At 38.4% G+C, this 16,737-nt stretch overlaps 2 protein-coding genes across 3 annotated transcripts in view; one reads left to right on the top strand and one right to left on the bottom strand.

The window, feature by feature from the left end:
* The window catches only part of LOC126371032 (bumetanide-sensitive sodium-(potassium)-chloride cotransporter), a 66,387-nt gene extending 64,199 nt beyond the window's left edge, over positions 1–2,188 (top strand). The window contains exon 20 of the mRNA XM_050016228.1: positions 1,221–2,188. Coding sequence (XP_049872185.1) covers positions 1,221–1,334 — 114 coding nt within the window. The 3' untranslated portion in view covers positions 1,335–2,188. The remainder of the gene's footprint in view (positions 1–1,220) is intronic.
* Positions 2,189–6,926: 4,738 nt separating this feature from the next.
* The window catches only part of LOC126371033 (tyrosine-protein phosphatase non-receptor type 9), a 61,182-nt gene continuing 51,371 nt past the window's right edge, over positions 6,927–16,737 (bottom strand). For both annotated transcript variants that reach the window (XM_050016230.1, XM_050016229.1), the window contains 9 exons: positions 15,849–15,969; positions 15,461–15,537; positions 12,052–12,238; positions 11,356–11,519; positions 10,029–10,258; positions 9,498–9,634; positions 8,848–8,924; positions 8,175–8,332; positions 6,927–8,059 (listed from right to left, as the gene is read on the bottom strand). In XM_050016230.1, coding sequence (XP_049872187.1) covers positions 7,988–8,059; positions 8,175–8,332; positions 8,848–8,924; positions 9,498–9,634; positions 10,029–10,258; positions 11,356–11,519; positions 12,052–12,238; positions 15,461–15,537; positions 15,849–15,969 — 1,223 coding nt within the window. In that variant the 3' untranslated portion in view covers positions 6,927–7,987. The remainder of the gene's footprint in view (positions 8,060–8,174; positions 8,333–8,847; positions 8,925–9,497; positions 9,635–10,028; positions 10,259–11,355; positions 11,520–12,051; positions 12,239–15,460; positions 15,538–15,848; positions 15,970–16,737) is intronic.

Genomic DNA, 16,737 nt, shown 5'->3' with positions numbered 1-16,737 from the left:
GACCATTATATAGACGGCGTTGAACCAACAGGTCCAACAGGAAGCTCGGTACTTTGTTCGTCTGGCGATGGATGTACCTCTGACTACCCCAATTGGGATGTAGTCGTGAGCTTGTTGTTATTATCAAAAAATATATAAGCTCATCGAAGGAAAACCTAGTTACACAATATTTCACTTTTATAAGCTGATATTTCATAAATGGTTGTTAAGAATACACAACAATTATATAATCATAATATATATATGATTATATAATATATATAACTAAAAAAATACATGATTTTTGCGACGGAAAATTCCACTTGATGTCAACTCAGAATCATGGTCTGAATCATCCCTCAAAGTTTTCGTTACGATGTCCTAACGTGGTACCTTCACTGCCGCCATCACGGTTCATCATACCCATCATAGAATTACTTAAGTAAGCACTAAGTGTGGCTGTAGGTAGTCTGCCTACCCCGTAGAAGTCATATTTTCCGGCGTAGAGCTCCGTAATGAGGGTTACAGGCATGAGTTATCTATAATTTTGAATCTTAACACAATAGGTGCTCCTTCGAGCCGGATATTTTTTTACATTAAATAGTTTTAAGGGCGTTTTCGCACTTCTCCGATTCTTATTCGATCCGAGTCCGATAAACGACGGATCCGAATTGGCCGTAGAACTATTTGAATGGTAGCTTGCTCACCACATCTATCTGATGGTAGTTTTTAATATCCGTCATTCGCAGTCTCGGATCGGATGTAAGTAGTGCGAAAACGCCCTAAGCATGTTCTATTGTAATTAGTGATGTACTTACCGTTCTTGAAAATGTTTCCAAAATACGAATGTTCCTGATGTAAAAACTCTTTAATAGTAAGAACACCGGCTGCTTCTTTTTTCAAATTGTTCTTTCTTGTACTCTGATCCCATCTGCCTACAGGCATAGAATGAGGAATGACTATGTACAGAATGGCAACTCTCCGCTCCCCAGCGACTGAGGTAGGTTTACCTTACCCCTCAGACATAGTTTAGTCCTTCAATCGTATGGCAGACGTCACACACACAGATGCGCGTGTACGATAATGTGATTGTGTAGGGTCTGTGTGAAGTGTCTGGGGTATGCTATAGGCTAGGTAATAAAGCTCTTTTTGCCTTTTTACCGCCGGGAATTTTCCCAAAGTACGTAAGTAGTACAACGGCATATCTATCATTAACAGTAAAGCAACGATGTTGTCCCCAGGGGTCGGTGTCCGCGCCGCTGTACATGGCCTGGCTGGAGGTGCTGAGTCGAGACCTGCCGCCCGTGCTCTTCGTCCGGGGAAACCAAACCTCTGTACTCACCTTCTACTCCTAAACTACGCGAGCCACGTTCCGATGGACCTTGTAGGATAATTATGAACGAATGTTACTTTTTTTAAGACCCGGTTTTCTATTGGGCCTTACGACCAAATTATCATTTTATAAGGGCATCTGCAATAAATTATTTGTTTCACATAAACTATGGTCTGGCACCAGATAACCGTGTGGCTCTATGGGCAACTGTTTCGACAATGCACAAATAATGTTTTTAAATATAATTTGTACTAAGTATGTACAACGTTTAAAAGAAAACTCGGAAAGTACTTATAATACCTGTGCAGCAATTTTTATTTATTTATGTAAATCAATAATAATAAAAGTCGATCAAACTTAATTTCACAAAGAACCAAAGTACAGTTTTAGCATAATTTATAATTTATTAAGATAAGTTAGACTTATAAGTAACAAAGTTGCGTAGAATAAGTTAGCTAATTATTTAATAATATTAAAAGCTCTCAATTTTAAGGACTAATAATGAGTGTCACACGAAACAAGTTTTTTTAATTATTTTTAAACAAAAGTATATACTTTTTAAACAGTTTCCCTGTTATTTTAAATAGTGACTAAATGTAACAAATTCGTAAGTATATCTAATTAAAAATATTCAACGAAAGTATTATTGGTTATTCTATGCTCCAATTGTATGACAGTAGTGCACAACCATTTTTTATAATAAAACGTGATATTATTTTTGATACGTTATTAATTTATATGCCTCCGATAGACATTAAGATTTATTGTAAGAATTAATAATATACGCAATTATAAGCTGTTTTGAAACGATTTTGTAATTGTAAGCAATCTAGACGAATGAAAAGTTATTTTTCTGAATAAAATAATTGTTCTTTATTTTTTTTATTCTTTTTTTTACCTATTATGTTTTCCTTTTCAAGACTATTTTATTTATATTTATGTACTTAATGAAACTCTTGTTTACGGTGTAAATAATTTTCGCTTTCACTGCTCTTTAAAATATAGTTTTATATTAAAAAACTCGGTAGTTATCACGCTGTTTAGCTATGTCATCCAGTTCCATACTTGATTCTGAAGAGATGTCTGTGAATGTGTGTACTCCGGCAGTGATAAGCGGGACATGAATATACGTAGGACACGTACTACGTTCGTACATGGTAGCCATTTATAAATCATATATTGAGACTATTGAATTAAATAAATAGAAATATAAAAAAGAAATATCAGACTCCGAAAGCACGTTTAGTGGAGTACTGGCTACTCCAGTGCCTCAGTTTAAAGCCTGAAATCTCAGGGTTTTCCATTGGATATACTCGTCGAATCTCGTTACACGTTCTGAAATCTAGACAATTCTTTAGAACGATTGCACAACACAAAATCTATCTACTAGCCTTCGCTGTAGTGTGAAGGTACTATAGATTCCTTAGTACAGCCATACTACATACAGTTACAGCCAATATAATGATTAATTTCTCCTCGGTCCAGTTAAGTTGATTGGATAGCAGGACGAAAGCAGTTTTGACTGGCTCGCAATCGGTTTCAGTCGCCACTGTACCTTTAAATGGTTTTAATTACTGTCGATTACTTCGTGGAACACAATCGCATATCATTCGATTAGAAACAGTCACAAAATTTTACGAAAATCGACAGCAACATTTGTGCGCGCATTTGCAAGTTTATTGTTTCATGTAGGGGCCCTAGCTAATAAAACAATGGTACAATGATATTAGGTAGGCACAAAAAATAACCTTCGTATCCTAATACTAACGTCTGCTATTTGACCTATCAGATAGCAGACGGGTATACAGTAACAGCACTTGTCCAAATAGAAGCAATGACGTCAAAAAAGAAAATAAAGAAGTGGCGTAATTATACTGACAACATTTTAAATGTAGTTTATCCTAGATTCATTTCATTATTTTCTTTTTTCGTAACGAATAAGTGTTTTTAAAATACTCATTTTTAAAATATTTAACAATAAAACAACAAAATGTATATATTACAACTTTCTTTTTATTTCACACATAGTTCACAAGGGTTTTAATTTAGTTTAAAAACAGAAAATAATTAAAATATTTACAGGTATAAGAATCAACAGCTTCAGATTAACAATTTCCTTACTAATAAAGAGAATCTTGTTACGTTAAATTGTTGTAATTTAAGATTCTGTATAATTGCAAGTCCTACGGCGGGAACGAGTGTTCAAATTACAAGCATATATTACTGACTGGATGATTATACAGGACGACTTAATTACATTGAAATCCCCGCGAATCGTTCTCAATCAAATAAATATGTCGATTTGTCTTTTCTACAACTTATTGGAAGATCACGGTTCACGGGAAAGTCAACAAAATGCAATGTTTTTGTGGAAGGAAACTAAGCAGATAATAAATCAATTTACTAATGCGATATGTAAGTTTCGTGATAGGACGGCGATTCGAAATATAGGTATTCTGTGAGTAGATATGTTGAATTCAAAATAAATATTTTCCCTATTACTTCTCTATAACATTTCATTAAAATGGTTTTAGCTTTGAACATTGTATAAAGGAATTAGTGCTTACCACAATTTATATGTAATTAATTTGTAATGGCAAAACTAAAAATAAGATTAGTCACTTCATAAAGCAATATATCCTTTGTAAATCTTTCGCGCCATTGAATTCATATTTTGTGCAACAACTTGCTTCGGTATATTTGCTCCATAGTGCAGACAGATTTTTCATGTTTTTTATCAATTTGGAAACATCAAAATAAATGTAAAGAAACAGTGGAAGAAATATCCCGGAGCAGATCAACCAGAAAATATTGTTAAATGCTAAACTGATGAAAGGTTGAAACAGAACTTGTTTCATGCAAGATTTTATAAATAGTTTACATTACTGCAACATTGAATCTTATCATGGCTGGTGCAAGACCAATATCATCATTATTACCACCTGCATTAAGAGAATTATGTGAGAATTAGGAATTAAAATCTTTTTCCCGATTTTTTAATCCGGATATAATAGTGATGTATCAAACAATGCGTCAATAGCTTTTATTAATCCTCCTAAAGAGGCCTTGACACCACTGGAGGTTCGATTAATAACAGCAGGTAAATCCAAGGAGCACTGTGTGTTTTTGCGGCAAGTGTCTTACAGCCATTATGGGCAGAAGAAGAAATGAGTCTTGTGCAAGCAGTTAAGGTATACCTGGAAATACCTGGATATTTCTTTGGACCAAAATCTATCACAGATAATATAATTTCAAATTAATTAAGACAATAATCGTATGACCTGCAGTTAAAAAATTTAGACTCCGGAACAGAAGGTGTTGAGGAGATCAACAGGATGGCGGAAGCCGATGAATTGGGGGAATTAACAAGAGTTCCAGAAATCAGTTATAATAGAGATTTGCTGGAAGGATTGATGTTCTCAGTCTTACTGTTGATGGGAAAAATCTCTTAGAAAACTCTACATAAGTTTGGTTCCAAGACTGAAGAATAAGTTCATTATTTGTGGTCCAAAGAACCATTTTTTCGAGTAATCCAATCTGGTGCAAAATATTATGGAAGCCTAGAATGTCTATCAAAGATTGCATTGAACTTGTTATCATACACAGAGATGGGACACATTAAGATTATATTTGAGCACATAATAGCAAACTGCTCTGGACAAATGACACTTACAAGGTGATAAACTGTAAACTCAAGAAAGTTCTAGAGTTTAGAAGAGCCATAAGGGGCGAATTCCTGAAGCAGATGGACCATTTATAAAACTTCTATACTCACCCAATGAAACACGTGTGATGCACAGACAGATTCCCATTAATCATTGAGGCTGCACTGTTGCTGCTTTCCAGAAGGCATCATTCAAGAATTAACAAGGAGCTATTAATAGATTCATCTAAGCGAGTTAGATCTACAGTTAAAAAATACCTGAAATAATGAACCAAGTAGTGTTAACACTGAAACTGCAAGCTATTTTTAGGTTCAATACGGATATACCATCTGTAACAGAGATAACAGAGAAATGCGTGTGATTAATGTTATCCATTAATTGATTGACAATAACAGAATCGCACGTTTCCATCAATAATCTGTTGACTGATTGAACTCCAATCCACAAATCCTATATAAGCTGATTAGGAAGATTAATTGAGAGAGTGAGACTAGTATATAGAGGTTGTATTACTTCATCGATGCATATTAACATTACTCAGTCTATCTATAATATAATTATTTTGTATAATTCGTAGCGATGTCTAGAAGTTCTTCAGTGCATAGCGTATACTGGACATCAAGTTAACCTGTTGCACAAACAGACACGGCGGGTGCAGCTATATACGATCAATCTAATACAATGGTATAAAGGGCGAATGTGTGTGTAATGCTCCCAGCGAATACGTGTATGTCTCTGCAACAGACCTTAACAATTATAAAAATGTGAAACACGCCACAATGTGACGTCCGTATACACAACAGGACCCTTCGTCTGATTCGATCGACAACCAGAGTTTCACTTTCGTAATATTTAGTACCTTCCGAGTAGTGTAATAAAAATAATAGTACCTTTACAGTTAAACAAAAAACTTGAATTAATTTCCAGCAGGACCCTCCGTGGTTTGAAGGTCTTCGGACCATTGGTGTATATCCCTGTATAGCGGTGCATTAGTACCTTCAGATTATCTTCGTTTTCTTTTAAAACAAATATTAGTTTATAAGAAATAAATCTACAAAATTTTTATACTGCCAGCAGGACCCTTTTTTGTTTTGGTGCTTTCAGTCCAGACATTCATATTTCCTAGCAGCAGTATATTAGTACTTTTCAAAAAAATATCGCTTAATTAAAAAAAAATGTATTAAAAAGTAATAAGACTGATTCTTTATCAGAGAAAATATTCTAACACTTTTATTTATGTGATGCAACCAATGAAATAAAAATCAGTTTTCATGTTATATTAGGTAGGTATGTAGTTTGATATCGTCAAAAAGGAAAACACAATGAAAATTATAACAAAAAATAAATTATATTTACAAAAATTTACATTAGGAATTATCAATCAAAATTACAATTACCAATCAAAATTACAATTACCAATAGAAATTATCAATCAAACGTTGTTCAGCGTGGGTTAATAAAGATCATAGTAGATCATTGGTTGCATCACATAAATAAAAGTGTTAGAATATTTTCTCTGATAAAGAATCAGTCTTATTACTTTTTAATACATTTTTTTTTAATTAAGCGATATTTTTTTGAAAAGTACTAATATACTGCTGCTAGGAAATATGAATGTCTGGACTGAAAGCACCAAAACAAAAAAGGGTCCTGCTGGCAGTATAAAAATTTTGTAGATTTATTTCTTATAAACTAATATTTGTTTTAAAAGAAAACGAAGATAATCTGAAGGTACTAATGCACCGCTATACAGGGATATACACCAATGGTCCGAAGACCTTCAAACCACGGAGGGTCCTGCTGGAAATTAATTCAAGTTTTTTGTTTAACTGTAAAGGTACTATTATTTTTCTTACACTACTCGGAAGGTACTAAATATTACGAAAGTGAAACTCTGGTTGTCGATCGAATCAGACGAAGGGTCCTGTTGTGTATACGGACATCACAATGTGTATGAGTGAAACGTTCAAATGATCCGCGAATAACGTAACCTACCAGCACCTCCTTATAAAACTTGTATCAAACCATCGACACTTCTGTGTATACATTTAATTTCATTCCATAATAAAATGGGCATATATTTTACTGAAATAAAATATAAACATAACTACATAAATTACAGACAAAAACTTCACACAGCCATACTTCTTACATAAATAAATAATAAAATTCTAAATTTATGGAAATATTTTTTGGTTACAAAAGATTTTTTTAATATGCAAAATAAATACTCGAATCACGAGGTTTCCTTCCAAGGACTGATTTATATAAATTTCAGTTCTTATTCATGCTAAAGGAACGTTCATTTTCATATGATTTCCATTTTAATCATTCACTAGGACTTATTCTAGGGAATTGTTATGTATAGTCCGCGACGGCTTTGAAATATTCAAACCGTCAGAACTAAATTTCATTAGGGTACAGTTCAAAGTCGCCGCGGGGTGTGGTGTAATTTCTTCTAGTTTGGCCGAATAGCGCTATAACACATGGGCACGTTCCTCACTGCACCGAGTTGGGGTACACACTAGTATACAGGTCCGCGGGCGACGCTGGCACTATACTAATGAACACATGTCGTGTGCGACGTTCAGTGTCTCGGCAAGTTCGCGCGGGAATTGTTCCGTATACTAACGACGCTATGACACGCATGTTCACGCTCCGGTGTTGGGACTGCACTGCTCTGGCGCTTACAAGCTGACACTACTTCCTTCTGAACATTCGACGCTCTCCCTTTATTCTCAAGAATATTACGTAAGCTGTTTACGGACGGGACATTCTCCGTTCCATAAATCTAAATTATCTTCTTGTTACTTCGAAAGAACATCAAATATTTTCTTTTGGACGTCCGACATTTACGTTATTGAACTCTTTTAAAACAGCATGTACTAATCTTTATGGACATAGACCGTCGTCTTTTAATTAGTAATCAGTCGAGAGCACCGTCCATTGCATATCGCTCTCAGTGTGCGTGTGCCTAGAGCAGGCGGCAGGCGGGGTTGCGCGCCAGTCTTCATTCCGACTCGTCATCGTTGTCCGCGTCGAAGCCCGTCAAGTCCGCCGAGTCCAAGTACCCGTTCATTACCTGCAATTTGTAGCATAATCGATATAATTTGCATTTATTACATCAACAGACTCCATAGCACAGTGGGTGATCTCTCTCGCCGTTAAGTATAGTGTGTGGGCAACCCGCTACGTACCGCGTACTCGAGGATGGCGAGGTGGCAGAACACGTACTGGTCGGGCATCTGTATGGAGTGCGCCCGCTGCGCGCGGATGCGCTCCACGGTGCCGCGCACGTCCACCACGCCCTCGGCCGCCAGCCGCGCCGCGCACGTGTCCAGCGTCAGGAACGTGCCTGCACTCAACATTCACTTATAATAACCACGGGAACTCTCCGCCGGCACCAATTCGTATCGGGCGCCGAGCTATATTTATCTGGGTCTTATTTTAGTCCAAATGGCAGTAAGCCGCTAAGAAGGGGGAATACGCGCGGACCGTCTGTCTCACTCGTAAGGAATGCAATTTGTGTGTGGAGTCCGGGGCGTGTTCGCGCACCGGTTGCACTTCGAACGCGTACACTGGATATGATTTGTTCGTCATAGACTAGTATTCGTCCTAACATTTGCAACGAGCCTATCCCGAAAGTATATTTCTTATATCTTATAATATTATATTATTATTATCTTGAGGGTGCTAATATTGGAATATTGCCAATGTTGAAAAAGTTTACCGTAAACACGCAAATTACACCAATCTCCCATAGAAGTAGACACGAGAGCATGGACTTCCACTATGAATGTAGAACACGTAAGTTATTTCAAGACTACAGAAGTATGTGTAAATAGGATGTATTAAATTAAATTATCTTACCAGTTCGTCCGATGCCTGCAGAACAGTGTACAACGATCGGAGGTCCCATACTGTGTCCCGCCCACGAGTCTCCCAGCCTGAAACGTAACATTACAAACGTAAGCAAAACGCGAAGAGTATGTTCTGAACATCATTGTTGTCCCCTTCTCGACTAGGAGATCAAACAAATTACTCAAAACTTTATTGTACGTTACTCTGCTTGGCCACGGGCAAGATTTATCGCAGGTGACAGGGTGGCCCAAAAACATGAGAACAGAAAAAAAATATTTTTTTACTTATGACAGTGGGTTCCTGCGATGAACCATGATAAGGCAATCCGTGCTAACATTGGACTGAGATCATCAGTAAATTAGTTATTTTAATGAAGGCTTCTGTTAAATAATCTTGTGTAGCATGAGTGTGAGTGTATGGTAATAAGTGTGAATGTATAGTAGAGAGCGTGAGTGTATAGTAGTGAGCGTGAGTGTATGGTAGTAAGCGTGAGTGTATTGTAGTGAGCGTGAGTGTATGGTAGTGAGTGTGAGTGTATGGTAGTGAGCGTAAGTGTTTGGTAGTAAGCGTGAGTGTATGGTAGTGAGCGAGAGTGTATGGTAGTGAGCGAGAGTGTATGGTAGTGAGCGTGAGTGTATGGTAGTAGTGTGAGCACTGACTGCTGGCGCGCGTCGTGCTGCGCGCGCCGCACTCGCTGCCGGAAGCGCAGCACGGGCGTGGCGCGGCCGCCGCCCGGCACGCCGTAGTCCGGCCACCGCGTGTACTGCCCGTGCCAGATGCGCCGCGACTGCTCCGTCTGCAACCAACGCCGTATTGTCACTATACATACAACATACATAAACAGCCTATATACGTCCTACTGCTGGGCACAGGCCTCCCCTCAATCAACCGGAGGGGGTATGGAGCATACTCCACCACGCTGCTCCAATGCGGGTTGGTGGAGGTGTTTTTACGGCTAATAGCCGGGACCAACGGCTTAACGTGCCCTCCGAAGCACGGAATCATCTTAATTCTTATTGGCACTATACTTAATACCATTTCAAATACTTTAAGGTCTGCACAGATTAAGAGCAAGTGCGACACGAGAAGGAGGCCAGTACGCTCTACGGTCTAAGCTCGCATAGTAATGAGGTATCTAGTTAATGCGAGTCCGCACGAGTTACACGACATACATTGAAGATTACACTCACCCTCACGTCCGTCAAGACAAGGTGGGAGATGGTATAATCGTCCTCAGTGTCGACAGCCTCAGTAGTGACCGCGAAGCCCCCGTACACGGCCGTCGACCCAACGGTGAGCGGCCAGTACTGCCCGCACTTAACGCGGCCGCGCTCCACCGCGCGCGTTGTCATCACAATCACCACGGTTCCTTGTTCCCACACCATGCGCCAGAAGTCGCCAAACGTTTTTGGAAGGGGACCTGGAAATATGCAAGTGAATTTGTTAGCAAACAATAAAATAAGCCCAAATGTACTTATATTATTAATATTGTTTTAATTTTTAACCAAAGGCGTGACGGAAAAACATGGCTCACGAAACGACTTCGAACTGACAACAGCGGGCTCTGAAGCTGCTAATGCCATTTACGGTGGATGGACATCGTGCGGCGTGGTTACAGTGGCGCGAGGACAGAAAAAAATTGTAGTTGTTGATATCGATAAAAAACTATGCAGTGTCGGAAACGGTCAGTCATCACCGAATTTAGTAATTTAATTACGGGATCTTCCGTGCTTTGGAGAGAGGGACATTTATAAAAGTATCAAAATCTGTAGCTAAGCAATATAAAGAGTTTTCATTTAGCATAGTATAATTCGTAAATGTCTTTGGCATGTTGCGAAATTATTTCCATACATAACCGAAACCTTTAGATGTTTATAAATAACCAGACTTGCCAGTGGCGTAATGCCAACACGTTACTAATACGTCACTTCGAGGGAAACCCACATAATTTAATTTCTGTGAATTTTGTTCGCATCCCAAATTATTCCACATTTGTATTAACGCCGACGAATTCATAGTTATTGACGGAGTTAATAACTGTTTCTCAGAATCAACAGGCCGAAATATTCTTTGACATTTTTATTTTTGGAATCTAATACTGGATATTAATTAAATTACTTTTCCACGAAACCCACAATTAAAACCCGTAGGTAGAGAATTTTACAGTAAATACTGATTTCTTGTTTTATTCCATTGTTTTAGAAAGTAAATAAACAAGTATTATTAAATAAGCAATCATCTTCTCTCTTTGTTGTTACCGACAGGCGTATTAGAAGCAATTTTAATTGAACCATGTTTGAATGAGAAGATTCAAAAGTCTTAAAACGGTATTGAAATACTATTCTCATATTTAATTATGATAATAACCGCGTAATCCTCAAAAAATGTACCCGGCATAGGGTATTGTATTCGGTAGGCATTTCCCCTAGTAAAAAACTCTTAAAAACGTATCGTCCGTTTTGTGAAAGCCAAGTCTCATACAGTATTTCAGTATTAATACATTTTAAAATGGCCTACCTTGTGTGCAAATGAAGGCATTCTTCTGTTTGTATCCGTCGACGTAGTTGGCGTTGATGTAGTCTGTGGTGGGGTCGTCGGGGTCCGTCTGAGACAGCAGCACGCGCGAGTGGTCGTAGCAGAGTACATCCGTGTACCTGTTCTTGGCTAGGTTACTTGGCAATCTGCAATTGAGAAAGTATTTCATATTAATCAGTTCAGTTGTGTTCGACTCGATGTGTAGGTTTTTATTATTGTATTTCTTTAACGAAATATTTTATACATGTCTAAGCCGTTCTGCAGAGATAAGATATCCTATCCATGGCACGGGAATCCCATCGCGCGTGGCGCGATTATACGTGGACAAACGTCGTATGACATTTTTATATCTCCACCAACCCGCAGTGGAGCAGCGTGGTGGAGTATGCTCCATACCCTCTCCCGTTGATTGAGGGGAGGCCTGTGCCCAGCAGTGGGACGTATATAGGCTGTTTATGTATGTTGTAAACGTCGTATGGTGAACCAATTCTTACTCTATTATATCTGAAGAATACACAGTACAGCCTATTATAGTATGTGCGGCAGAAATTTCCGCTCAACATTCGGCCTGCACGGCCATGGAAAAACTTCATAATTTAAAAATAATTGTGCCGTGCAGGTGTGGCGCTGAAGCAGACGTGTCGGCAAGGCTGTGCTGGTATTGCTGGTGTATCTCACTTGGCGTGGTGGAAGGTGCCAGCGGGCGGGCGGGCGCGCAGCTCCTCGTACTCCAGCAGCAGGCCGCGGCGCTGCAGCTGGCGCACGCGGGCCAGCAGCGCGGCCGGCGCCAGCCCCGCGCCGCCGCCGCCGCACTCCTCGTCCGACAGCCCGGGCGACGCCTCGCCGCTCGACCACGTGCCGCGCGCTGCCGGGCCACACAACATCATGTAGCTATCCGACTGTACTGTCGGCTAATTACAAGTAAGGGCAACGCTGCCTTGCAGTCGATCCGTTTTAGCGAGCCCGCACCCTTAACCCCTTAAACGCCGGAACGCGGATCTCGACCAGACACAATGTAAAATCTATTGTGTCTGGTATCTCGGCATATGAGAGGTTAAGACCCTCATTAATCCGTGCGGTGGCGGCACGCGGCGCAAAGCAATCGAGTATTTTAAGATCTGAACATAATGCAATCAGACAAGTCTTAATGCAATTAAAACGGCACAGAACGCGATATTTCAATTAACCAGAGCTTTGTGAGAAAAGTAAGAGTCCTTTTTGCCATTCGTCATTCACTAACTGTGATAGACCCGCGCAAATTCTCGGCTTTATGAGGGTAAGTTACTATTCCGATGTTACTAGGATCGCGATAAACAAAACGTGAACCGACACACACTCACTCCCCCTGGCATTATCCGCCGTTGCATCTACCAACAGATTACAACGGAGCTATTTTGTACCATAATCGCAATGAGACAGACGTCTTCAGATGACCCCAGTACCGAGATATAAGCTGCTTATAATTTTATGCAAATTCTATTACGGTATTAAAACCGAATGTAAATAACGACAGAAACCCGACAGTCATATCCTTTCTGGGTAAACCCCCAAACATTCAGCCTCAAAAGGTTCTCTGAGCAAAACAAATTATTTATGGCCCCACAAGTACTTAATTTAAGTAGGTAACAAGCGAACGTGGGTGGATGTGGTACACCAATACTTTACTTTTCATACACCCACAACTTTTCAGATTGTCAAAACCAACCTACCCCACCCAGAAATTGTGTACCGCCACACCCACATTCAGGGATTAAAAATAGAACTCAATTATAATATAATCGTATATATTGAAACTGACATAAGGACACGTATATTTATAATTATGAGTGTGTTTCACAAACTTCTATGAACTCGTAGCGGAGCAGCGTACTGAAGTACATACTACAGTTTTTGTTTGAAGAGGGACCGCATATAGGAGTCTAGGACATATAAAATATAATTGCTTCATTTTTATACAGGGAGTTAGTGACATCGTAACGAATACTAAGGGGGATGATTCAAACCAAGCCAATCCAATGTCAAGTGGAATTTTCCGTCGCAAAATTCACGATTTTTTTATTTTTTTTAAATTATTTTCAATTCTATACTTTTACGACGGAAAATTCCACAGGATATTAACTCAGAATATTCAGCTGAATCACCCCCCTCAATATTTGTTACGATGTCACTTACACCCCATACAAGTACATACAGGTAGCCATACAACTACGGATGGGTGTTAGTGACACCGTAACGAATACTGAAGGGGATGATTCAGATCATGATTCTGAATCGATATCAAGTGGAATTTCCTGTCGGAAAAGTCATGATAATTTTTGTATTTTTTTTAAATTATTTTCAGTTCTATACTTTTACGATGGAAAATTTTCGATTCTACTTGACATCAAGTCAGAATCATCGTCTGAATGACCCCTTCATGTTTTCGTTACAATGTCAATAACACCCTGTATGTACAAGCCTCGTATTCACTACAGGAAAAATCTCCCGCGACACGTGTCGTCAGTATTATACTGTAAATATCAGAATCCAATGAGATTGATGATGATTCTAAGTAAACATTACATTTTAAAGTGTAAGCCGTTTATAAGTTTCAGTATTATTCATTAAGCCGGACGATAAGTAGCTAATACTTGTAAAGGGAAATAAGAGAACAATTTTCTTTTTCGTAATTATCTTTCCACGTGCAAAAGTAGATAATAGTGAGGAAAGATAAGATTTAAATAATCGGCTTCTACTCTTAACTATTGTTGTGAAGCATCTATTGCCATCGTTATATGTTTATACTATATAGTTTAACATAACAACTCTTTAAAAACAAGTGCCTGTTATATTTTGATAAACGTTTAAGCCATGGTATCTCAATACTAGGTACTTTCATCATCGGAGTACAGAGTACATTTCACTACGTTGTTGGTTGCTTAGTTACTCTATTACGGATTGTTAGAGAGAAACAAATAAGGACAGTTCTCAAATGTATTTTAAACCCGGTATACCTCCTGGCATGGTTTCTGTTTAATCACTAAATACAAAAGGTCAATAATTCCTAGTCTCTACCAATTAATTACTGAAAATACTTCGTGCTAAAATTAGAAGGTCTATTTCAAACTCCTCCTGTACCTTTAGAAATATTATAAAGACCCTCTATTCAATACGTTTTGCTTGGACTAACTTTTAATTTAATGTTATTGTTTAGGATGTTCGTAAACGAGTTTTAGGACTTTAGTAACAGCCGGAAATAAATTCCAGGGAACAACAATAATTTATCGTTGGAAAACGTGCCAATTCGGCTATACAATAGCTCTGTAAGTAAACTTTGACATTTAAAACTCATATTTACTCCCACGCTGTTTATACACGTACGATGTCTGAAGCAAGAACCGATTACTTACGTAATCCGAGATGTACCTATGAATATTATTATCGTTTAAAGTAAATGTCTAATACAAATGGCAAGTAAGCCACCACTAACCGTATAGTAGGATCGCTACTATAACACACTGCACCGTTAAAAACATTAATATTTTGTACCATTTTCTTGATGCAAACATAACGTTTCAATCGTCAGCGTATTGCGAGAGCCGATAATAAACTTAACAGTTTTATACGTAGTCGCGACGGAAACAAATCGAAAAGAATTTTACGACTCTATACGTCTCGAATTGTGGCTCCGAGGCAAGCGGCGAAGGAAATGAAACCAAGACGCACATAACAGTTTATAAACAAGCCGCGGATGTATTGTATAAGCTTCGTTCACACACACAAATCGCTCATCTCGCAGCCTCTACGTCAATAAGCAGGAATCACCTCGATTACCCAAACATTGGCCCATTCACAACATTGGGAATAATTAACAATTGCAATCAATAAACATACCCTCGCCTCTATTCTTATCACAACTCATGTAAAATTGTAATAAAATAAATATATCATAACGTCAAAATGACAAAAAAATAACAAAATGTCACATGTCAGTTATAAAAAAAAACATTTAGAATTATTATAACATAAAACCTCTGGGGAAATAAAAAAAGTTGTATCGATGTTCTGCGCATAAATAGAAGTGGTATTACAATAGAATATGACTTACTGCTTATATCTAGGTCATCCTCGTCCCCTGAGTTTATGTGCCTGCCTTTCATGTCGCCATTGTACCCGTGTGTATGCCTGGAAAGATTTTTTATTAAAAGTATTAAAGGTATTCTGGGTCGAGCTAAATTGCTAGTAATAGCGTTCCATTTTTTGCGAATTTCTATTATATATTCTTGCATAAAAGCCGGCCTAGGTCTCGGTCTGGAAAACAAGTATCTTGAAATGCTGCTAAAGACATGTTACTACAAGAGTTTAGAAGATAAAAATGGCTTATCGCCTGTCTCCATACACCATACATATGTCAAAAGCGGCTGCAAGTTGTTTTTAGTTAATTTGTGGCTAGCATATTAGAGGTGTGGGTTTATGCATGTGTATGTATTGTATACCTAAGCGGGCTGGGGTCGCGGGTGTAGGGCGGGTCCCCGCTGATGTGCATGTCTGTGCTGGGCTCGTGTCGCGTCGCGCGGTCGCTGGTCATGTCACACGCGCCCTCGCGCTCGATTATACCTGCACACAAAAAAACATTCCTTATTATATTGGTTTTCAAAACAAAAAGCTAGAATAACAGCAAAAGATAGATACAGTTTTACTTTTTACTAAACGTCAAAACACGAAATTACTACGGAATTTGTACGTAAAAGCACGCTGTGACGTCATAGGAATACGTGATAAAATGTCGGACTTATTGTTACGTTTTTCTTGACTAACATTCATAAATAAGTTAAATAGAAAAAAATAAAATCAGAATTTCATAATGTATCTTGAACCTAATTTGTCTTGTCGCAACTATAAATCTAGTGTAATAAACATTTTGGTTAGGGGTTATTCAATTTGAGGACTACTTTAACCTAGTACAAAGAGTATAATTATTATTGCCTTCACTGACGTAAAATGGAGCCAAGTGGGGTAGCCTTTGGCGGCGTAATAATAATCCTGACACCAGAGTTCACACACCCACACACACACAAATACATACATGTATGTATATCATAAACTCACGTCTATTTCCCACCGAGGTAAGCAGAGACTGGAATTCTATTTGCTTTCATCCTGACACACTTCTCTTGCGTCATCCACATTCATCAATTGTTTCATACACGCACGCCGGTTCAGGGTAGACAACCAACACAATAAAATAAAAAGTACCGGCGTAATTTGTGTACGAATAGTAATAATAGTAACGAATAGTAATAGTAGTAATAATTAAACGAATATTTTATTCCAGAGGACAATGGCCCCGATTCCTGCAGACATCTCTTAATTTTACTTTAAGTT

This window comes from Pectinophora gossypiella, chromosome 11 (assembly GCF_024362695.1).
Source record: "Pectinophora gossypiella chromosome 11, ilPecGoss1.1, whole genome shotgun sequence".
NCBI lineage: Eukaryota > Metazoa > Arthropoda > Insecta > Lepidoptera > Gelechiidae > Pectinophora > Pectinophora gossypiella.
The sequence above is the reverse complement of the archived record's forward strand: the minus strand, read 5'-3'. Positions and strand labels throughout refer to the sequence as shown.